The following is a 24,820-nucleotide window of genomic DNA, read 5'->3' on the forward strand; positions in this document are numbered from 1 at the left end:
CTGTAGCCAATGATCGTATTCACACATTCAAATCGTAGACCATTACATCCCAGTAGTCTATACCTTGGAAGTGACACTTTGTTCTGTCTTACAGGCTGGTGGCTCTAGAGCAAGAGTTGAGTGAGCCGAGCCCACAGGCCAAGTACACGGAAGCCAAGACTAACCTGACCAGGTGGATGGATGATGTGGAGGGGATACTGTTGTCAGAACATGTTGTGCTCACCTACCCACAGTCCATGGAGGAACAACTTGTCAAGTTTCAGGTAATGTTGTGTTGCAAAGTACTCTTTTCAACCCTGTGCTTGAGGAAAAATGCTGCCCACATGCCCCTCTCTCTAATTACGAGGTGTGTCTGTAAATTAAGGTCTTAATGAGCTCCCAAAGACAAATTCTGTGTTTCTTACTTCATCCACTACTATCCTACCCTTAAGACAAAGAAATTTTGAGACATCAACCAACATTCAATTCCATTGCCTGATAATGGGACGTGAATGAAGTAAAGTGTTTGGACGTAGAAAGTGTGTATAACAGTTGGAAGGAGTTCAAATGTGGTCGTAAAAATTACACTGTGATTTTGGCGATGTAGGCAGCCTTTAATTCATCAGTGTGGTTTGAGGTAGGTTAGGAGAATATCCCATACAGATTGTGATGGGATTAAATGTAGACTATTGAACTGATAGAAGGTTTTGTAAGTTTTTTCATATATTTCCCACAAATAAACTGATATACTGAAAAGTTATGTTTACTTGCTGTAGGAGTTGGAAAAGAACATCTCAGCCCAGCAGGAGGGCTATGACCAGGTGAAGGCTGCAGGTGAGGAGTTGATGATGCGAGCTCCAAGTGAGCGACTCAGAGAGGAGTTGCAGGACCTTCACACTCGCTGGGCTGATATACCTCGTATACTGGTGGAGCGCAGGACCAAACTGCAAACTGGTCAGTAACGAAACTAACTCCATTCAATTAATTTAATTTAACTCTGTGTCTGTCCACCAAAACAAATAAAAACTCTTTATTGCTGAAAGACCTGTACAGGCTTTGAGAAAGTTAAGTGTAAGGTTTAAGGTAATGTAAGGGCAGAGTAACGTGGTAGATTACATGTTTATCCAACCATATTAATAGTTACAACTTGTATTTTATGCACCGCTAAAACAAATCTTTTTAAAGTAATGCCTATACGTAATTACAAAATATGTAAAAAGATTTACTAAACAGAAATGTTAGTGGCTTTGATGTTTTTAATGAGATAGGTTCAAATCTTGGTCTTGTGTTTTTATATTCACCCCTCTTGTTTTGTCCTTATACAACAAACACTAAGAACCCTCTCGTTCTGAGCTCGAAGACAAATTTTCTCTGTAGAGTACTTACGGTTTAATGTAGCTTTTTAGGTAAATTATTGCTACAGTCTTTAATTTATGGTTTGATTTTTTGTAGACATTGGGAAAATCCAACAGCTGAAGGATGAAGTGCAGAATGTAGAAGCTTGGCTCCAGCAGGCGGAGGATTTCTTAGCACATGAGAAAGTAGCTAATTTGCCTCTCTCGGCCTTGCAGTCTCACCTACAGAGATCACAGGTTAGTCTGGAACAAATCCTCAATGTTCTTCAAAGGAAATTATTTTTTTTTTTACTCTTGTCAAATTTGCATTGATCTCTCGAGTTACCATTTTAATTGTTTTCATTTCGTAGGATCTCATAGAAGAAGCTGCAAAACTCGACCCGAGCATCCAAAACATCAGAAAGGGCGGTGAAGAGTTGCTAGGATCTAATGCAGAGACAACATTCGCAAAAGAAATTAACGAAAGTATCAAAACTTTAGTCAGTAAATGGGATTCTGTGATCAAGAAACAAGCAGTGGATCGTCGTGATGGTGTGAAGAATGTTATAACAAAGTATAACCAGGTTAGTTTATCGTAAATTTTGTAGAAGTGCTTGTTTTTTTGCAGAAAAAGCTCTTGGCTTCAGAGTACACTTCGTCTTGAAATTTATACCTAACTTACTTGCATTAGAAAAGAGTTCAAGAAGAATGTAGTAGATTGTTCTAGTTCCATCTTAAGGTGGGTTCTCCTTAGTGGCGGTCTGCTCCGGATCTAGGAAAACAGTACTCTGTACTATTAAATTACTTAAGACAAGAGGAGAGCAAACTTTGCTTATAGAAGCTTGAGGGGTTCCATATCCAGGTAAATCTATTGTGAACTGGTTGTGTGCTAACTACTACTTTGAATTTTTTTATTGGATGAATTTTTGTGTATACTTTATCTTAATCCAGTCCTAGTAGTAGTTAAATATTTTAAAAAGTAATCTTCTATCATTTTCAGTCTCCTTGATATATTTCTTTCATAAAATATTAATTGTTCTAGGTATCAAATGGTTTGAATGAATTAGCAGCCTGGCTGTCCACCACTGAACAGAAAGCAAACACCGATTTATCTAGCATCCAGGTACCTTCAGATCTTTCCAAAATGAAAGGAAGATTCCAGTCATTGAAAGAAAGTGTTGAGAAGAAAACAAAGGATTTCAACTCTGTCATGAAACAAGGTAGGACTGCTAAAAAGATTAAAGAATAGAAAATCTTAACCATTGTTGGGTGCAAGTCTGAGCCGAAACTGGCCAAGAACCATTAGTTATTTTTGACCTGGCATTTTTATTTCTTTAAACCATATATATGTATAAGGAAGCAGTGCTACCTGGGTGAAAAATAACTTCCACCATACATTAAAATTACTATTTACGGTGATAATAGGTTGAGCCGCAGAGAAAAAATTCAATGGTACACTTAAGTGCTGTCTAGAATTAGTTAAAGGTGTTCAGGGCAAAGTGCAACTCAGCTCCCTTGTCTTCATGTACTACAACACTTTAGGTGGAGGAAAACCTGAATTTCCGCATAGAGCTCACCGCTCAGGCCCTTTCGTGCTCGTCACAAGGATATTTCTGGCACAACATACTAGAGCTGAAAGGGCACGGTCATCCCATGAGCATGTTTCCTTACTTCTATGTGGTTAAGAGTGTTATGGTGTGTATGGAGTATCATGTATGCATGAAAGTCTTGTAAAACAACTCATAAAGCAAAATCATTATTCAATAATTAAATTTAATTTAAGTTCAATAAAATTTGTTTCAGCAAATGAACTGATCAGCAACCATCAAGGAGAAGGAGTTGAAGAGTTAAAGAACAAGGTTAAAGAAATCGACTCCAAATGGATGGAAATCAATGATGTGGTATCAAAGAAGTACAAGTTCTTGCAGGATGCCAACCATCAGTATGGGGAATTCAGAGGTAAATAAATGACTTTGAATTTCTATGTGTGATGTATAGATTGAAATTTTAAAAATTGGAATTGTTCCTAATACACACTATTGAAATTCACACTATTGTTTCTCGTTTGTTTTAGTAAGTTGTGAGAGAGTTTTCATAATTTTTTGCAGTTGCAAGTCAGTCTTGTTGTTAAATGCTTTTGTGTAGTTTTGCCATTAATGCTTCAGATTTTACAAAGACAAGTTTATAAAAAAATTGGACAACAGTTAACCTATTTTTAAGCTTGAATAACATATTTATTCTGTAATAGACTTTCTCTCCAGCATTAAAATACTTCAGTAAACATTCTTTTTTCAGCACTTGTTGCCCAAGAGATGGATTGGTTGGACAAACTTGAGAAACGGTTGAAGAAATCTCCTAAGTCTGCGGCGGATGCTGAAGAAATCTCAGAAGAGCTTGATGTAAGAGTTGATGTCCTGTGTTAAGTAGTAAATTACGTTTATACCACAGTTACCGTCACGTATATTCTTTTAGTAAATAATAAGCATTTATAAATTTAGCATTTCAGGACGAATAAAGTAAAATCCAAGATTTCAATTTTATTTCACAATTATAATTTATAAGGTATAAAACAAAAAAAATGAATTTAAGACAAAAACAGGTACTTGCCAATTCAGGTATTATACCGACCACAACTAAATTGGTTAGGTTAGGTTAACCAAAAACAATTTCAATATGGAAGTGAATGCTAAAAGTTATTTTTTCTATGCTTGCAGGACTTGGAGAACTACATCCGCAACCACCCGGATTCCAGGTTGTCTCGTCTGCAGGAGCTCGGACGGTCTCTGATCAGCGAGAAGATGATGTCACAGAGCGTGAAGGCTGACGTGGAAGCCATCACTACCCGGTGGAGTCAGCTGAGCCAGCAGGTACGACTGTGTGTGTGTGGAGGGGAGGTGGGGATGTGTGGAATTAATTTGGAATAGTTTATATAAGTAGTTAACTTTTAGGAATTTTTGTTAGGATGGCTCACCTGAGCAATGAGTCCAATCTAGCCCAACAAAACACAGACATTTGATATTTTACACAAGAATTAAATGTTTTTGATTGTCTCAATCAGCATTCTCAACCAATTAAGGTTTGAAGGTTGTAGGTTGTATTCTAATTTTTATGTAGGTAAATGTGTTTTTCGTGCCATATTAGACTTTTTATCGTTCAGGTTAGTCTGCTATCGTAAAATAGATCTTTGAAACCTAGGCCCTTATGAATAATGTTATATACTTGACCTCAAACCGTAAAATAATTTTTTTTTTTTAATAGATAGGTTTTGTATTTTTCAGTAAATATGAAAGTTTATCTAATAATAAATTGGACAAAGAAAAATTTTCTTAAAATACAAGTTGATTTTAGAGCTTTATGTGTGAACTCACATGCATGATTAAATTTGTGGTTTCAGTGCACTAGCAAAACAAGCTGTTCTTACTCTTACATAAATTTGTTAGCATTTCTAGTTAAAAATTGATTGTAGGACAAACATTGGAAAACACAAGTTAATAAAACTCTTAACACGCAGATATGGGTTCGAGTTTAGTTTAAATTAATTTTTCTTTATGTACCATGCATTGATCTCTTTGGCAATACATAACAATTTTTATGTGTATAAACTAAAGTAAAAATTAATTTTTGGACCATATAGGTGAAGTTTAAGTTGCAACAGTTAATATTAAACAGTACATAGTGTCCTCAAATGTACATAACTGTATCTTTAACAACACATATCTTAGATTATTTAGTTTCAAATACATTTTCATTGACATTTCAGAGCCAAGTAGTCCTCTTAGAAAATATAATCGGAAACTCGATGGTGAGCTCTTTTATCAGGCTTGAAAGTTGCGATGAGCCTAAGACCATGCTGTTACCATTTATATATTTGTTCATAATTTTAAATCATTGTGCAAATAGTTGCATGATGCTTTATAAATGGCTTTTATCGACATGTGGCATGATGGCATATATTGTCGTTTTTGGTGCATGAATTTACTAAATTTTCTATTTCTGATAACATTTTGGTAACTTTCATTCATTACTGTGGTATTGTTTTGATAGTTAGATATGTCACAGCTTTGGGTGGTATTTAATTTGTTTGTTTAAAATATAGACTGAATTAAAGTTGGAAATAAGGTACGAATATCCCCTATAGTAGAATAGTGCTAACTTTAGTATTAAGTATCAAGATTATTGAGTGCTATCGCCCAAATCTCCAAGTGTTAAAAAAAGCAAGTTCAATGAGGCTAGGAATGCTACGTTAAACCATAATTTGCAATAGAAAGTCTTAAGTTAATATGATACTTTAAAATGGCTACTACAATTTCTTAACACTACTGACATTTTAGGCCATCAATGTAGATAAACTTTAGTTACAGCCATTCCAATTTACATCATATTTCAATCAAACCAAGAAAAAATATAGTAATGTCAAAAAGATAATGTCTAAAACTAAACTGTTTGATTTTTTTAATATACACCAAACAGGTTGAATATTCTAGAAATATAATGAAGTTGATCTATTTTCCCTTCAGTTTTTGCCATAAGCAATGTTTTGGCTATTGAATTAACTTTCAATTTAAGTTTTTATATAAAACCAGTGAAATAAAATTGACTAACCCTATAATAATTTGTATGACTTATTTGTAAAACACAAAAAAAAAACGGTGTTTCTCTAAACGATCTTCATTTAAAGAAAATAATTGACATTTTAATGGATTATTTAACAAAATAATACAAAACACAGTTTCTAACCCAAAACTAAACAAAATAGTTGACATTGGGTTTTAGGTGGCTAATAGGTAGAAACTAGAATATATGTGTCACTCAACAATACCATTTAATACCATTAAAATCGTTAATCTATTAATCATCCTCTAATAGTGGTTATCTTTTACAACATTTGATAAACACGCATGACTCATTGTTGCCATAAGCTTGTTAGTCTTATTGGCTGTAGTGGTCACGCTTCCTTCTGCGAGCTGTTCCGTTGCGTTTCTAGGCTAGGGATCGAACCGTGTTACTTGAGGGCTGTGTGGTCGAAGCACAACAGCTGGAAGGCCAAATCGTGCTGTTCCAAGAGTGGCTGAACGATGTCGAAGCACAACTAACAGAACGGATCGACAACGATCTCACCGCTCACGATTTGCCAGACGACGTTCAGGTGACATTTTTGGTTCATTTTAAGTTTCAAGTTCTATACGAGTGATTTGATTGAAAGTAATTTGGACGAATTTAGTTTAGTCTTTACTAAATTCATATTGAACGTTTTAAATTATTGTTTTACATGTATGTGTTCAATATGTATTTTTCTTCTTACCGTACAGTTTCTGTTTTTAGTATTTTTATTTTCTCCTCCTATGACCTTTTTTGTAATTGAATTTTATTTGATTCTATAGTTATAAATTTCTATCTCATTACAAATCCTACGAGTCCAACGATTTCAATCACTCCTTTATAAGTTCTTATGTATGTAATCAAGCTTTGTGTGCATTGACTAAAAATGTCTGTGTTTTAAGGTAAGATCTCTTGTCATACTGTTTTGTACAGATGGGTTCTTTCTTCTGTGTTCTATTTCATTGTGTTCATAATTCCATCTGCATGATAGTTCTTAACTGTATAAATTAAACATTGTTTCAGTAATGCTTTGTCTGGTTAAGACTTGGCTATTTTCTCAATAAAGTAGATTGGCATACAATTAATTAATTCCATTAAAAAATAATAACAAGATGTTTTATGAACAGAGTGCTGTATTCTATAACAAAATTACTGTTTAGTCAAAAGTATACCAAACACAACAATAAATATAAAATGCATCATTGTATTAGAAACACTAATATTTCTGTTGAGAGTTTACATGACCAAACATTAACATAACTCAATTAAGTAATTTTTAAGTCTAAATCAATAACCAGTGAAAAAAAATCTAAATAACCAATTTTGATTTTTAAATCTTATCCAATAACATTCATAATAGTTTACCTACTGACATTCTGCTGTGATTTCCGCTGCTCGTCAATACCTTGACATCTTACTGAATCAAGTAGTATTTTATCATTTTATCAACACTCATTTAATAATAAAATCATGAACAGTTTTAATTCCCATTAGATGACAGTGTTTTGCGATTTCACTGGTGACTGTATGTTGTTTTGCGACATTCACAGAGACTGGTTGAGGAGTTTGAGACGCAAGCTCGTACTCTGCAGCAGATGGAGGAGCAAGTCCGCAGTTACAGAGCTGCAGGGAAGCACGAGGCTGCGGCCAGACTGCAGGAACAGATGGTTTTACTACAGGTAGGACATAACACTGCTAATTAGATCATCAGATACTCCTTATTATAAAAATGTTAGTACTGGATATATTGTGTGCCACCTATGTCTGTAACTAATTCTTTAAGTAATGTTGTTCAAAGGCTTATTGCGGACATTTTCTATCACGATGGTATAAAACAATACACAACGTTTCGGGATCTGGAATCTGACCCGGAATCTGATCCCGTCCCCAGGTGAAAAAACTTAACAATACACTAACGCCCAACCTAGGTTGGAATACACTACAGAGAGTAAGTCCAAGAAGAGTAATAGAGTAAGTGGTCTTTAAGTAAGTTAGCTGTATATAAATTCCTCCCTACTTGCCATATTAATTTTAACATAGTTTTATTTTTGCTTGAGTCCTGTTGGATTAGGCAGATTTTCAGAATAGTAGGTTTTAATAAACGTACCCTTTTGTATTATAAGTATCTGTAGGAATCACATATTGGTTTTTTTAGGAACGGTTCAATGATATAGCCGAGAAGTTTGAACGTTTTCGATCACCGAGCAACCTAGAGCCTCGTCTGAACCGAGCCATGAGAGAGTTGCGGGGGATCGAGGAAGCCACTTGCCTACTAGAGCTAGCCTCTGAGGATCCAGAGAGCATTCAGGGCCAACTGAACCATTGCAAGGTAAACAGAAACTGAGTTATCAAACATAGTCTTGCAAGACTACAAGGAAAGGAAATTAAGTTTGGTGTACGAGAGGAAGACAATTTGAAATGTGGGGTAAAGTTTTAAATTTTATAATGTAAGTGCTTGCATTGTACCCATACTTTTGGTGTGGCAGTGTAATAACAGTTTGTTGGACAAGGTAAATTTTTGTCTTGAGGTTTTAAAATGCTGGACAACGAACATTATCAAATGAATCGAAGTTTATAGGAATAATTTAATGGCTTAAGGGATTTATCTGTTGACATCTTGGTACTTACGTTCTTAGTCATTGTTACAATGTTTGGTTTTGTATCTAAACTTAAACAAAATAAATATTTAATTTGCAAACTGTCATTAGTCATAGTTATATTGCTCAACCGTTGTATTCCCATACAAGTCTCAAAGGCTTGGTGTTTCAAGGACTTTATAGCCATGATAAATTCTGACAATGCCTTCTAGAAAAATAAAACATTTCCATTTGATTAGGTTTAAATGTACCACTAGTAAAACACCATCTAACATTAAGTAACAACATAATATTTCAATCATTGAGACTTACATTTTGTCTTTGCAGCGCTTCTACCAGACGTTGAGTGAGATCAAGTCTGAAGTAGAGAGTGTGATCAAGTGCGGCAGGAAGCTAGTGGAGGAGAAGTCTGTTCCTCAACACTACACTGGACGTCTCGACACTCTCAAGGAATTGTACAACAAGGTATGTAACATGGAGTCTACAACTCCCAGTGATAAAGAATGAGCATATGAAAAATACTTTTATTTTTTAATTATACTTGTATATTCACTGTAACCTAATTCAACAATTTTCTGGTTCTCAGCTGGGTCTACAAGTGACTGAAGCCATGTCCAGTTTGACCACAGCCCTGGAGCTGTCACGTTCACTACAGACAGACATCCCTGCCCTGACCAGCTGGGCGGAGGGAGTAGACCTGGAGCTGGACCAGGTGGAAGCTACTCCGGCCAACCACCGGGACATCCAGGCAGAGATCAGCTTTGTTAAGGTGAGGGAAGAATCAATACATTTTTATTTTTAGTTACAAGTTCCTGTTACCTGTCTATTTTTACCCATTATTAGCTTTCCTAAAACAGTACCGTATAGACTGCTAATTGATTTGATTTATTTAGCTTTTCAAAACAAACTCTCTTTGCCCGAGGAAAAAATCATGTCTTGTTCCAAAAATCGGAAAGGAAATGAAAATTCCATCCCATCCCGTCCCAAACTAAAAGTAAAAGTCAACCCTATTCATTCTCACAAAAACTAATTTTATAGTCTTTTTGTTTTGTTTTCGGATATTTATCTTTAAAAAAATTTAGCTATTTTCATTATTGTCTCAGGACACTCTGACAGAGTGTGAGAGGTGGAGAGAACGCAAGGACCAGATCAAGAGCAACTACAGGGCGTTCTCTACCCTGTGTGACCCGGTGTATCTGGAGGTGTTGAAGGACAGGGTCAGTGATTGTGTGTGCAACTCATTGTTCTGATTCTCACTGTTACGTTGTCTCAGGACACACTGACAGAGTGTGAGAGGTGGAGAGAACGCAAGGACCAGATCAAGAGCAACTACAGGGCGTTCTCTACCCTGTGTGACCCAGTGTATCTGGAGGTGTTGAAGGACAGGGTCAGTGACTGTGTGTGCAACTCACTGTTCTGATTCTCACTGTTACGTTGTCTCAGGACACACTGACAGAGTGTGAGAGGTGGAGAGAACGCAAGGACCAGATCAAGAGCAACTACAGGGCGTTCTCTACCCTGTGTGACCCAGTGTATCTGGAGGTGTTGAAGGACAGGGTCAGTGACTGTGTACGCAAGTGGGAGCGGACCCGGGACAAACTGCTGCAGGCTCAGACCCAACTACAGGTATGTGATAGATTGTGATGTACTGTGAGATGAAGTTTTAAGTTTTGACATGATTTGACATGATATTTTAAACTGTTAAACCACAGTAATTATAAATAATTAGGATTTGGAAAAAATATTTTTTATGAGGCAGTCAGAGAGACTGTGTCAGGGCGAAAGTGTTTGTATCTATGGACTCAAAATCACTCAACCTGCCAGAGCTTAGCAAATTGTCTGGTATAATTTATTGACCGCAGTACAAGGTTTTTATTACAAAAAAAGTTTTTTGTTAGTGACAATTTACTATATATTCTGATTTGATATAAAAGCCATATGATAATATTTTATGGTGGATTTCATTATCAAACAATTATATATTTAGCTCCCGAAACACTATAATCTGTCAAGGGATAACCTTTCCTCTTGACTGTTAAAATTATTATTCTCGGTTAAAAATCTTTATTTTTTTGGGGTTGAGTAAGATAATACAGTTGTAATTGACATAAGTAAATGAGTTCTTACTAAATTTGTTTTACCAGATTTTACTTAAAATAAACAGAGCAAAAGTACAAATTTTAGTCACAAATAAATTAACACTTTGAAACACTTTTAGAAGTACGCTAGTATAATTGAAAATAAATTTTTTTATGGAAAAATCAATTTCATAAAAATAATTTGTTAAGGCAAAAGAAATTGAGAAAAAAGTATGTCAATGTTGATTTATTATCATCCCAAGAAATTATAGTGTTGCAAAACTAGAGTTTTATAGTAAAAGAATGCCTGTATTTAATAATTTGTAAAAGAAACTCAACTTATTTTGTTTTGTGGCTCATTTTCAATTATAAGACATAAAGATATTACGTTGAACAAAAATGCATGAAATTTTAAAACTGACATATTTTAGATCTTGCACACAGCATGGTTTTACTAACACTGTGATAAACCCCAAAAACAATAACTCTAATCATGATTTGAAAAATTAATTCCTTTCTTCGCATGTTTAGAATGCTATTACAATAATATTTGGATTTAGTATTTGCGTTTGAAAGTTTGAAAATATTTCTGTGAGATAAAAAATGTAAAAAATGTTTTCTTAATAATGACAGATACAAAAGTGTTACAGTTAATTTAAACAACAAATAAATGTTTCAGGAAAAATATTTAAATTGAAATCAATGTTTAAGAAATGTTTAGATTTTCAATATTTTTTCTAGCTAAAATCTTTGACCAATGATACAACTAGACATTCCATCTCCATGTAAAAGTTGTCGCCGGTTTTTCAATCAAAATCGTTGTAGCTTATGATAGATTGTGCTGATCTAAAATACTAATTTCTGTCGAATATACAAACTTCCAATAGTCAATACTAAAACTTATGTTTCAAAATATGTTTGTTATTATTGTAAAATTTAAATTTTGATCTGTGTGTTGTTTGTTTGATTTGGATATATTTGTTTTAAATATCATGCTCATTGGTGGTGATGGTTTCAGTTTTCACATTTTCATCTTGATTTCATGTGTTTTGCTTTAGCACTTTTAGTAAATGGACTTTGCACTTTTTACACAAATTAATAACAGTGCATTTGGAGTTGTAATTTCTCAAATGTTACTAGACTTATGTCAATGTTCGGAGGTCTTTCTCTGGTCATCTTGTGTAACTTGCTTCACCAACTTTAAAAAATGTTGTGAAATTAGTTAGTATAATGGTTTTAAGAAGGTAATGGACGCTTACTTTTCCACTGATGGACACCTACGCAAAAGCTCTTCTGTTGCACTGCCTGAATCAATACTTAACTTACAACTAGCAATTCAACAGTTTATGTAATTGTAACTAATAACTAAAACATGAAGAGGTCTTCAAGTGTTGTAGTGGAAGTATTGTTGGGAAGCAAACACTTGGAAAATAACTGCTTTGGTGTCGGGTTCATTGTCATAGCTTGTGAATGTGCTTCAGAAGTTTACTTGACCACTGTCTTTTGCACTTAAATATAGAAGGCCATCTTTCATTGACAGACAAATCATGTTGGATTGTTCACCTCTGATTTCAGGGCTTCACAAAGGCCTCTAAATCTATATTGAAGCCCAGTAAACCGACAAAAACTGTGAGAATAAAAGAGCCCAGTGAGATTTCTGAAACGTCACCAACTCTCGCAAGTGAATCTGGATCTAATGTTTCTGATAGTCAAATCCAGAAAACCGAAGTTCCACAAGTGACAAAAACTGTTACACCAGATGAAAACAAGGAAAGCTCACCTAAAGGGAAAATCTTAGAAGGAGAGACACAGGTGAAGTCAATCTTGAAAAATGATACATCGACCAAGATTTTTGTGTCAAAATTAGAAATGGAAATTCCCAATAATAGCAAGCTTACAGAACCTGGTAGTTTTGTTGTAAGTAGTGAAAACAAACGGAGGAGTGTGTACGAGAATGTAGACAATGTTGAAACATCCCATGTTATAATAGAAGAACCTGAAGACGAGGAGGAGTACGAAAACGATACTTTCCATCTAGCTAAAGACAGTGCTCTCTTCTCCCAGGTTTCTCGTACTACTATTTTAGCTCCTCAGAGTCCAACCAATGTGGTGGAAGACAACCCTTGCAAAGTGGTTGAGGTGAAAGCTAAGGAAATACCTAAATCGACGGTTTCATCAACTGAACATGTGACGACAATGCCTGAGAAGTCCGACCACTTGGAACCCCAGACTGTAGAGATTGTGGAGATCATCGAAGACACTGAGACAGAGGCTGACTCTTCGGCACCTGACACTGACCCTGAGGACCGGTGGCCGTCCCCTGTCACAGCGAGGAAAACCGACGGAAGTCACAAACAGAGAAAAACATGTCTTGCCCCTGGTGAGATTTTGGCGAAGAGACAAAAGATGGCTTCTGATGAAGCTTTACGGACGCTCAGAGAATCTGGTGGTGAGACAGTTCAAACTCCAGGAGCAAAGGAATTGGCAGATAATGTTTTTGATGATTCTGTTGGAGATGAAGGAAGAGACGTTAAGACAACAGCTTTGCTGGACGCTGCTGGCGATTCTCTTAGAGAATCAATAGACAAAGAAAACTCTACTAGTCCTGTGTTCACTTACAACATAGAATCCGCACAGGCTCCTCCGCCAACTCCTTACGAACAGTCAGAAAACCGGGCCTCGCCATTGTGCTTACAAATGACTGACAAAGTCAACCGGGTTGAGCAAGCGACTGTGAAAACTTGGGAGATCCCAAAAGACAGAGCGATTGAAAGTTCAAAAGAAGTTACGTTCAGAAAAGAAGTGGAAGTGTCAAAAACATATCAAATCATCGGTAACTTCATGACTGCAGAGAAGGGCTTGACTGTGCCTGTTGTTGACGACAATGACAGCTTCTACGGAAGTGATAAAGAAACAGACGACGCTATCGTCTTCTCTGAAGACGAAGGTCATGTAGATTTTGAAGACGACACTTCTAGCTCCGACAATGAGTTTCAGGAAGTTTCCAATGATGTGGAACTTTCTCCTGTAAAGGTTGGTTTATAATATCCCTTGTACGTAATTATATATGTGTAAATATAGAAGTATTTATACAAAGTAGGATAGTTTGATGAAATTGTGAAAACTGAAAACACCTTATGTAGCCACAACAATATTGCAGTAGTACACAATTTAAATAGGTAGTGCAAATCCAGCAGACAACTTGATTACAACAGGTATTTTGTTTTACATTTGTGATGACACTTCACTTTATGTCTTTTGAAAATTAATAAACCAAACAAATTAAAAATAGATTTTTGGATAGTATTAGCATGGATTAAACTGAATCAAAAGTCAATTGTATCAAATAGCAAACTCCACAGCTGGTCTTGTGGCTAGTGCCAGGGACTTCTTGGAGGCTCATGTTCAATTCCACCAATCGGTAATATCTTTAGCTATTCAAAAATGCCCAACCTCACACTTTAGATACATGTATTAAGACAAAAAGGATAAGTTTCTTAGACGTACTCTCTACGCATTAGAGTATACTGTACTCTTCTCCATTTAAATCAGTACAATCTTACTATTTATGATATCAGTATAGTATAACTGTGGGCAGTACTTAACAATATAAATACAGCAAGGAGAGTTTCCAAGCTACAACAGTATGCATATGAACACGGTGATTTACATATCCAGTTATATAAGAGTGACCAGGTCACGGAGGCCTCTGAGCCTTGGCTAATTGCCAAATCCTCTATCCTGGCTACTCTTGTTTACCAACAGCATTCTTACAGCTGATATCACCAGTAAAAACAGCTGTGTGTGGTTTTGTAGGTTAATTGTTGTAGCAGACACATTTCAGTGTTTTTAACATTGAAATACTGTAGGTATGTGCAATGTGATTATTTTAGGTGAGTTTATTTCTAATATGATAACTTTGAAAATTTATTTATCAGTTTTGATGTTATGTAAACTTTTTATGTAACTCTACTGGAGATGAATGTAGCATAACTGTCAGTGCTATTAATGAGTAGTTGCAAGTAGTGTAAAAACTATATTTTTTGCTACAGTATAACTTCTAGAAATATTGAATCACTATGTCACTACTGAACATCATTATTATTAAATTTATCGTACAGTGATATAACTATTTTTTTGTAATTAGTTTAGGTATTGTCTTATTTACGTAAATCTTGGGTATTACATTAAAAAAACGTTTAGTGTAAATAGGGCACATTTTAAATTTTAACTTGATTTATTATGTTTAGAAAATCAAACTAGGAAACTATCCTCAAGTAAAATGTAAAAAAGCTTAAATATGTCAAGATGTTAATACTGTAATTGAATGGGGAAAGATTTATTAAAATATTAGATATGAGTTTAAAATATTTACTGTAATTCTTTATTTATTAACAAATTTAAGAACCTATATAAATATTTTTTAATTGTTTTAACGTCCATATAGGAAAACAAGCAAGGCAACATATACCACACAAACATATCGTTGACAACAGCCGGCCGGGAAGATGAGGTAGAAGACCTCGAAATGAGACAAGACAAGTCCGAGGACATCCCTCGGATTCCCCTCGACAAAGAGATAGAAGAGTTTGAGGAGGCAGCTCAGGAGATGTTGGAGAGGATGGACACGATGTTGGTGACAGTCAGGGGCATCAACAGCGAGGCCGATCCTGGAAAACGGCTTGAGGTAAATAAAAAGGATTTTGAGTATAATAGGTTCCTGCATGTTTGAACATCTCATGAACAGACCCTAATAAGTAATGACAATGACCATTTAAGTTACTATAAAGATTGATATAGGCTGTGTATATAGTTGATTCCCCCAATGCTTTTTTGACAATTTACATTTTTTTTAAATCACAGAATTTATTGTGCTCTAACTTAAGTAGTAAGTTATAATTCAAGAGTTTCCTGAGGTCTAAATCGGACCTTACCGTTTTAAAGGTGTGCGTAGGACTAAGATATAGGAGTTGCCATTTTAATTAGAAGCTTGTCATGCCACATGTCAAATTGAAATTATCATTGAACCGTCCCCAAATTGGTCCAATCAAAAGGTCAAAAGTTTTGTATTGTTTTTAAGATATCTTTAGGTCTAAGATGTCACCTTAAATGGTTTGATGTCAAATATCACATAATTGTCCTCTCAGTGGTGCAGTCATAGTTAAAACGTGTTTTACCGTTTTCAAGATATCTTTAGGTCTACGATTTAAGAGTCACCTTACACCCTTTTAGAGAAGCTAGTCATGTGACATGTCTACTAGAATCTACTTTTTATCTTGAAAACAGTTATTCAAAATGGTTATACTGTTTTAAAGATATCTGTAGGGATCAAGATGTAGCAGTTGACCTAATGGCAACATTAACCTATGTGTGGTCTTATATTAATAAGTTGATTCTGGAATGGGGAAGATTAAAAAATACTTTGTTGTTTGTTGTTTCTAATACCTGTCGCTTAATGCATGAGACGAGTATGTATGGGGACGCTTGTAGTAAGCGACTATAGACTATCTGCTGACGCAGGTGTTGGAGCGTGAGCTGAGCTGTCTTGCGCCGGACGCCGCCACACTGATCAGCCGAGGTGATGGTCTGGTGTTGTCAGTACACACCACACAGCCAGAGCGAGCCATCTCCCTGCGCACCGGAGCACAGGACAGACTGCGGGCAAAGTGGGCCCAGGTCATGTCGGAGACTGAGGTAGGCGATTCAGAATTACCATCTTGTTGTGGTTACATCTTAAAAAAATACTTTTAGCGGAATTGTCAACCATTCAGATATGGTGATCTAGCTAATATTCAAAATTACATAGGAAAATAGGCTATAGAAATGACGGTAAGGCCTTATAGTAGGAAAAATACTTTCTTTTCTACGCTAGAAGGAGATTTCTCTACCAACACCACTGAAAACAAAAGATACAAAAGTTGCATATGTGTCTTGAAAATAGAATTATGAGTTGAAGACCGACTGCTGCAGTCCATTAAGCAACTCAGTTTGACAAGCTCTGACATACAAGCTGAGAATGTAAAAAGCCCATATGTGGCTGACACACCTAGGTACAAGGTTTGCATTGACTATGATGTACTCCTACATGTAAACCTAAGTAACTAATAACTAATAACGTTTGACTAAACTATTGTAGAATTTCTTTTAAAAAATACATCGAATGTAAGTAATGCATCCAATGTCAAGCATCTATAAACTATACATCATCTTATAATTTTGAACTTATTGGCATGAATTTGTGTGTAAATGTTTTTTTCACAGGTGAGGAAAGTGCAGGCACAGCAAGCAGAGAAGCTGTTGGTAGATTACGTTGATCTCTCCAAGAACACGGTCAAATGGTTGAGTGACGTCTCCAACAGACTGGAGCGAGCAAACAATGACGAGAGAGGAATCAAGGTAAACCATGTAGAATGTTTGTAAAACACCAGGCTAGATCTTTGAGTTGGTGTTACTAGGTTAGGTAACTGAATAGTTTTATACAGTTTTCTACAATTATTTACTGCCATACTTGATTTATCAAATATGTTACAGTTGACCCCCTCTGAACTGACCTTGAACTAACCGATAATTGGATTACCTGCCCTAGTTTTTAAAATATTATGTTTTATTATACCTTTATTATACGTTTTATTGTACATTTTATTATACATTTTATTACACCTTGTTTTGAGAGCAGTTCGGTTCAACAGCCGCTTTCTAGGAATCTCTGTGTTTCCGCTTCCCATGCACGGTGATAGGAACAAGATGCTAAAATGTATCATAGCAACATCCTAGACTCTTCGGTTGAATCTATGAGGTCACAATTATACAAATTAGAAAAATAACATGACAATTCTCAAAATACTAAGCAAAGAAAACCGAATGGATTCAACTGAAGAATACTTCATATGTAAAGAAAACCTGAACAATCCAAATCATATTTTAAATAGCCAAATTCGTTTGAGAAACCCCATTTTTGTAAAAAAATTTACAAAGATAATCAATAGCTAACAAAACTTTTCAAATCCTGTCTCATAAAAAAAATCATCTGTAAAAAAAATTATATTAACACAAAACAAATAATGTAAACTAAAAGTTAAGTATTCACTATAAATGAAGTTTGAAAATAAACTCATCTCCGAAACATGTTACTTCTATAAAAATATAATAAAGTCAGGTTTCAGTGTTCAGTTGTGTTTGAATTTACTACTTTAATATCTAGGATCTATTTATTCCTAAAGTAGGTAGACATAGTAGGCCTACTGTGTTTTTAAATAAATATTTAGTATTGGTCAGAGTTTCTGTATGAGAGTATAATGCTGTAATTTCTCACGTTTTATGAACTTACCCAACAGCCCAGTTAGGTGTACGAAATGTGAATAACTTACATAGTTTAATTTTGGATGAAATTTTATGCTGGAAGACAATTAAATTAACAATTTCATTAAATACAATTTTCAAATTTCCAGGAGTTAGCGGAGGAGATCAGTTCTCGCAAGTCGGAGATTGAGAAGTTGAAGAAGATGTCAGCAGAGCTGGAGATTCAGCAGGTGGACCATGGTGGACTGGAGTCAGTGGCCGGAGAGTGGCAGACGATCCGCACTTACATGGCTCACTTGCGGAAAGATACTGCGGCTACACAGCAGGTAGTCAAAGGAAGCTGTAAAATTTAATAAAATAGGGGTTTCGGTTTATGTTTTAATTAAATTGAAACTCCTGAAAGTCAAAGAATATCAAAGAAGCACACCTTTGTCTAGGCAAATAAGATCAGTTTGACTAAGGAAGACATTGTATAACTTTTCATAGCTATTGTATGTCTTATGTGTAGGAATGTAAGCCCAATGCCTGATAGAATAAAGTTATACAAGTTCTATAAGATTTGTGAAAGTCAGGGAAACACATCATAGAACACTATTATTATAACTGGAGATTGGAAATCCTGTAACTTTGCAATAATAGTAAGACACATCAGCGTTATTTCAATCGCTCGATCAAACAGTCCAGAAGACGTTACACAAATAATAGATTATTCTCAGTAATCTATTAATAATAAAATAGTTGACTAGTGTTATTTACCATACTAGGTTTAATAATAATGCCCACCTCTAATGATAAACGACGAGGAAGATCTAATGCTTTTCAAACTGTTTAAGACAGAGTGTTCACATTCTTGAAAAGCTTGCATTGTGAAGAAACCAATTATTTGATCTGGGAAAGTCAGGAGTTGGCAAAAGATACTGAAGGTACATGAAGCTTCACAGTAACCTAACAACACATATTTTTGTGGGTATTTTTTAAATCTGCGAGTAAGAAAGGAACTGTAAACATTTAATGGGACAGAGAGTTCATATTTTGAAACGACGTGGAGTTCAGTTAAACAAATAATTTTCAAGTTCACAAAAGAATAGTCTATGCTTCACTAGACAATCTAAATCCGCTTATTTTCCAATGTTCTTGTTTGTTTGCAGCAGAAGGTTGAAGTTAGCGGAACTGACGTTGTAACCAGAACTAACAAGTTGAGAGAACAGGTGACAAATGCCTTGCGAAAGTTGACTTCTCCTCCTCTGACAGGACCAGACTTCAACATCTTCATGACTCAAGAACCAGCTTTGAAGGTAATAAATACAACAATACAACTGTGTACTTACTACTAATAGATCAAAGAGAATTTGATCAACAGTGGTTGCAAATATTACTCCTCATACCTAATAGTACTCTTTACCATATCTATGTCGAATATTTTTTCAACACACCGTTCTATATTACATTGAAACTTGTGTTTTGATACCTAACTGCTTTTCCTTTGATAAAAAAATTCTATTTTTATTACTAATCCAAACTTTTTTCTGACTGATTATACTTTGTTTCGTAATACATTCAAGAAATCCTATTGTCGCTTTTTTTTGTTATGGTATATTTTAAATAAAAATTATTTTTATTTGGGATCCACTCAATTTTTAAATTAGGAAAATTAACTATTTTGTCAATTCTTCTCAATCGTTTGTACCTTGTAGTGACATTGCTCCAGCTGTTTGTAAACCTATCTTAAAGATATAAAATGACAAATCTCTTGAACCAGAAAATTGTTCACCCTATTAAAGAAATCCCTCAGATAAAGATTCCACATGCAACAATGAAACATAGCATACTCATTTATTCATTCAACATCAACCCAACTAAAGATGTTAAAAGTTTATTGTTTTGCAGAGTGTCAAAGATGAGCAAGCAAAACTGAAACCACTTGTTGAAAGTTTACTGACAGAGAAGACAACTAGTGAGGGAAAAACAGAACAAGCAGGGAAAGTTTTGGATAAACTTCAACAAGAGTGGAGTCGTTTCAACCACGGCGTCAAGAAACGTCAGAAGTAATGATCAGTTTCCATGCTACATTATAGTAATAAGAAACTTAAAACTTCTTTAGTCATATTGTTTATTCTGATGTATGCTTACTGTTTAACGCAGTAGGCTCAAAAGTAGTTAATTTCAAACAGGATGAGTTGTGTTATTGCCTCTCTTTAAATATTTGTCTTTATTGCTCTTGATGTGTGTATTTGAATTTTGAACAAGTATGATTGATGACAGGATTTTATATCAGTATACGTCCATTTATAATCTTGTAAAAACAAAGCTGATGCCTGGTAAAAAATTTGAATTAACACGTTCGCGGCGGCATGGGAGCGATCGCTCCCACACGAAACCCTAATGCCATCCTGGTGGGTGCGTCCGCTCCCAAGCTGCAATGCAGTACGAAATGATTTATTTTTAAGCCAGGATTTGAGCTAGAAACTTGAAACCTCGCACAGCACTGCTCTATGGTATACTGTATTTTGTTGTGGTGTAGGTTGGTAGTAAATTTCCCCGAAAATCCCCCTCTGGCAATCTCAAAAATCTACCAGAGAACAATGAGGTCCCTACTATTGAATGTAACAACAAGTTTTTGGTTCTTTCTGAAGCAGGTGCCACAGGTGAAAAAGTAACCCACAATAACCCATCGGGTGAAACTGTGACCCATACAAACAAAAAGATCATGCCTGTAAAAAGAAAAAGAAATCCATGTTTGACAAAATTACAAAAATCTAATAAGCTACTAATTTTGGCTGACAGTCATGGCCGAGGACTTAGTAACCTCTTATCGCAGAATACCAATCTTAATGTAACGGCCGTTGTAAAACCTGGGGCATTGTTGACTGATGTTATTCGAGATATCTCTGAAATTTCAAAAGACTTTGACCAGAATGATTTCATTTTGATCATGGGTGGAACCAACAATGTTGACCACAAAGGCGCAAAGAATGTCATGAAAGACTTTCACACTTTACTGAATAGTTCTATAAAGGCTAATTTAATTGTTGCTTCTCTTCCTATGCGCCATGACTTACCTAGACTAGACAGTAAAATCACTCAAATTAATTATGAGCTTACGGAAAAAGTGAAGAACTCAACAGCAAACACCAGACTTCTAGAACTACATCTTTTGCCCCGTGACCTATATACAAACCACGGACTTCACTTTAACAAGAAAGGAAAAAGGAAGATTGCTGAGGAAATTAAAAGACTACTCCAGGATTGCTGTTTAAGTTCGTCGTCTTACAGTAAACTTAACATCAAAATGCCTACTGAAGATGCACCGATCACTGTGATGGAGGCGGACATGAACACCGTAATTCACAAGTTAGGGGGTCTAAAACATACAGCTTTTGCCCACTGCATATCTGCCGACATTGACAGTGACAGGCACATGAGCGCAGGTGTGGCAACTGCATTCAGGAAACATTTCAACAAACCTTTGACGACAGATTTTGTTAATAAAACTCTGACTTACCAAAAATTCCACAATGCAGTTGTTTATGGGTTAGTAACTAAGCCTAAGTTTAACACAAAACCCAACATTGAAGACTACAATGAATCTTTCGAAAGCTTCATACAGAACACATTACTAGAAGGACATCAACTAATTGTTTGTTCCCCAATGGGTTGTGTCAGAGACAATATCCCCATAGAACATTTTGTTACAAAAATATGTGAGCTCCACCAAAAAACAAAAGCTAAAGTCATGATTGTAGTAAGCAACGAATCTTCTACCAGAATTCTAAGATGTGGTCTTTCTTATGTCGAGTTTGTTGAAAGGATTAGACAACACCTAGGGAACCTGATGAAGAACTTTTATGTCGCTGATAGAAGACCGTTAACAGCATCAACTTTGGAGAAAATCACAAGTGACAGTGGGGATGCACCTGTTTCTGACACAAGATCACTCAATGTAAATAGTAATGTAAATAGTAGTTGTAGTGAAAATGTATCCCAACTTGACTCCAATCCCATCCTGTCCCCTCTCACTTTAAACTGTCAACACCCACTTATCGACCTAACAACCTAGATAAGTTAGAAAATAAGAATTTTCAGAGTATTATGCTCTTAAACATTCAAGGCGGGATTCCAAACAAGCTCAATAATCTTAATGTTATTTTACAGAACACTAATATAAATGTTATATGTCTCGTAGAACATTGGCTAAGACCTGATCAAATAGCTGTTCTTAATGCTTTAAATTCTTTTAGTTTAGCTGCTTTTTACTGTAGAAAAGAAGGTATACATGGTGGATCCTGTATTTTAGTTAGGTCTGATGTAGTAGTAAAGGAGAGAAATGATTTAAATGTATATTTTGTAGATAATGTATTTGAGGGTTGTTGTATTGAGATACCAAGTTCAAAATCAGTCATCATTTCAATATACCGTGTACCAGATGCTAGTAATTTTAAATTATTTTTAAAAAAGTTAGAACAGTTTTTTGTTTTATTAAAAAAGGAAACCAAAAGCAAATTTGTTTATATAGCAGGTGATTTCAACGTTGATGTTCTAAATGATTGTAAAAACAAGCAAGATAAAAACTTTTTTTTAAATGTTATAATAAGTCATGGCTATATGTACTACTCAGATGAACCAACCAGAATTAATCAAAAATCTCAAACGTGTATAGACAACATACTTTTTAATAGAGGAAGAGACCTTTCAAAGTATTGCAATATAGAATTAGGATTATCAGACCATAGAGCCTTGTTTATCTTAACTGATTGTGGGTTAAAAACTGAGCTAAACACTAGCAATAGTTTAAAAAAACGTATATTTAATAAAAGAAACACGCTAAGGTTTTTAGAAGTGCTTTATGAATCCTCATGGAATGTCACTGTACTTAATGATGCCCAAAAAAATTTTGATAATTTCTTGCAAAAATTTAAGTTAGATTTTCAACATTGCTTCCCTTTAAAAAGCATTAAAGCAAATTGTAAAAATAATGTAAAATCAAAAAAGTGGATCACCCAAGGTATTATGGTGTCAAGTGCTAGAAAAAGAGAATTATGCAGGCTAGCTAAACATTCGAATGACCAGCATTTTATTCAATATGTTAAGAGGTATAAAAAGGTGTTCAAATCTGTTTGTAACTCAGCCAAGAAACTATCTCACAGTAATTACATTAAGAACTCTGTAGATAAAAGTAAAGCTGTATGGGCAGTTGTTAACTCAGAGCTAGGTGTCCTTAAAAATAAATCTAGTTTCAGTAATATTGAAGACAATAATTGCATAATTGGTAATGGCACAGAAATAGCTGAACACTTTAATAATAAATTTGCCAACATTGCGAAATTTAACTCTGCTCTCTTCAATGAATTAGATGCCCACAAATTTCTTAGCGATACTAATCTCAATAATCATTACATACCTCATTTCAACTTTCAGCCTGTTTCCAGAGAGAAGGTTGCAAAAGTAATTTTTACTCTTAAAAACAAAATGTCAGCTGGTTGGGACGAAATTCCTGTTAAACTGATAAAGCAAACTGCCAACATTGTTTCTGGACCTTTAAGTCAGATAATAAACCAGTCTTTTGAAAGTGGAATTTTTCCTTATCAGTTAAAATATGCTGATGTGAAACCGCTTCATAAAAATGGCAGTAAAACAAACTCAGATAACTATCGCCCAATTTCCATCTTACCAGCCTTTTCTAAAGTTTTTGAAAAAATTATTACTGAGCAAATTTCTTTTTTCCTTGAAAGTAATAACATTTTTGTAAAAGAACAATATGGCTTTAGATCAGGACGTAATACAACTCAGGCTCTGTCTGACTTCTTGTGGGAGGTCGGCTGCAGCATTGATAAGTCTCAGAATGTTGCTGGAATGTTTTGTGACTTGTCAAAAGCCTTTGACTGTGTTGTACATAATATTTTATTTTCTAAGCTTAAATTTTACAATTTTTCTCCAATTGCTTTGAAGTTTTTGAAATCCTATCTTACAAACCGCTTTCAAAGAACTATTATTTTTAAAGATAACATCTATAACTTTTCAAAATGGAAAATGATCTATTGTGGTGTACCTCAGGGCTCTATATTGGGACCCTTGTTGTTTTTAATCTATATTAACGACCTGCCTTTTAACATAAACTCAAAGCTTGTTCTATACGCGGATGACACAACAGCTATATTAAAATCAAACAGCCCTAACAATTTACAAAATTTGATAAACCAAACTTTTGAAGATTTAAACAAATGGTTCAGAGCAAATGGTCTGAGTCTAAATTGTTCTAAAACTCAAATTGTCAGGTTTAAAACTACTCATGACAGAGAAACCATCAAATTAAATACTAATTTTCAGGGGGAAATTATTAATGAAATGTCATCTACAAAATTTTTAGGTATTCAGGTACAAAACACTTTAAATTGGGATAAATACACATCAGTTTTAGCTAATAAACTAAATACAGTCTGTTTCCAGATGTCTGTCCTGCAGCATGTTACTGACCTCAGAACAAGGATGATTGTTTATTATGCTTTGTTTGTGTCAAACATGTTGTATGGAATAGAGTTCTGGGGCAGCTGCTCAAATGCCGAAACCATTTTCAAAATTCAAAAAAAGATCCTTAGAATTATGACATTTTCAAAGCCTAGGCAATCCTGTAAATTATTATTTAGAGAATTGAAAATATTAACACTTCCGTCTGTTTATATCCTGCAAACATTAATATTTATTAAAAAAAATCTTGAATATTTTATGAATGAAAACCATAACCATAATTATTTAACACGACATCGAAATGATTTACAACTGCCCATTCATAGACTTACCTCACTAGAAACCCTTCCACAATACCTAGGGAAAAAACTGTATAATAAACTGCCTGATAATATTAAATCATTAGAATCTTTTGAAAAATACAAAAAAGAAGTTACCAAATTGCTGCTTAATAAAGGGTATTACAAAGTTG

At 34.9% G+C, this 24,820-nt stretch overlaps 2 protein-coding genes across 2 annotated transcripts in view; both read left to right on the top strand.

Moving 5' to 3' along the window:
* The window catches only part of LOC128993190 (dystrophin-like), an 88,684-nt gene extending 75,959 nt beyond the window's left edge, over positions 1-12,725 (top strand). The window contains exons 19-37 of the mRNA XM_054416950.1: positions 95-263; positions 756-933; positions 1,432-1,571; positions 1,685-1,897; positions 2,356-2,533; positions 3,117-3,272; positions 3,609-3,712; positions 4,028-4,180; positions 5,074-5,115; positions 6,298-6,459; positions 7,463-7,591; positions 8,068-8,241; positions 8,837-8,974; positions 9,096-9,278; positions 9,613-9,726; positions 9,783-9,896; positions 9,953-10,135; positions 12,163-12,599; positions 12,674-12,725. Of these exons, the coding sequence (XP_054272925.1) occupies positions 95-263; positions 756-933; positions 1,432-1,571; positions 1,685-1,897; positions 2,356-2,533; positions 3,117-3,272; positions 3,609-3,712; positions 4,028-4,180; positions 5,074-5,115; positions 6,298-6,459; positions 7,463-7,591; positions 8,068-8,241; positions 8,837-8,974; positions 9,096-9,278; positions 9,613-9,726; positions 9,783-9,896; positions 9,953-10,135; positions 12,163-12,599; positions 12,674-12,725 (3,019 nt within the window). The remainder of the gene's footprint in view (positions 1-94; positions 264-755; positions 934-1,431; positions 1,572-1,684; positions 1,898-2,355; positions 2,534-3,116; positions 3,273-3,608; positions 3,713-4,027; positions 4,181-5,073; positions 5,116-6,297; positions 6,460-7,462; positions 7,592-8,067; positions 8,242-8,836; positions 8,975-9,095; positions 9,279-9,612; positions 9,727-9,782; positions 9,897-9,952; positions 10,136-12,162; positions 12,600-12,673) is intronic.
* Positions 12,643-24,820, top strand: part of LOC128991553 (dystrophin, isoforms A/C/F/G/H-like) — a 557,771-nt gene continuing 545,593 nt past the window's right edge. The window contains exons 1-7 of the mRNA XM_054414541.1: positions 12,643-13,620; positions 15,035-15,274; positions 16,108-16,281; positions 16,849-16,983; positions 18,036-18,212; positions 19,035-19,181; positions 19,774-19,931. Coding sequence (XP_054270516.1) covers positions 12,784-13,620; positions 15,035-15,274; positions 16,108-16,281; positions 16,849-16,983; positions 18,036-18,212; positions 19,035-19,181; positions 19,774-19,931 — 1,868 coding nt within the window. The 5' untranslated portion in view covers positions 12,643-12,783. The remainder of the gene's footprint in view (positions 13,621-15,034; positions 15,275-16,107; positions 16,282-16,848; positions 16,984-18,035; positions 18,213-19,034; positions 19,182-19,773; positions 19,932-24,820) is intronic.

The sequence above is a fragment of the Macrosteles quadrilineatus genome, unplaced genomic scaffold, assembly GCF_028750875.1.
Source record: "Macrosteles quadrilineatus isolate MER2022 unplaced genomic scaffold, UCM_ALF_1.0 Scaffold_4__1_contigs__length_99947679, whole genome shotgun sequence".
Classification (NCBI taxonomy): Eukaryota; Metazoa; Arthropoda; class Insecta; order Hemiptera; family Cicadellidae; genus Macrosteles; species Macrosteles quadrilineatus.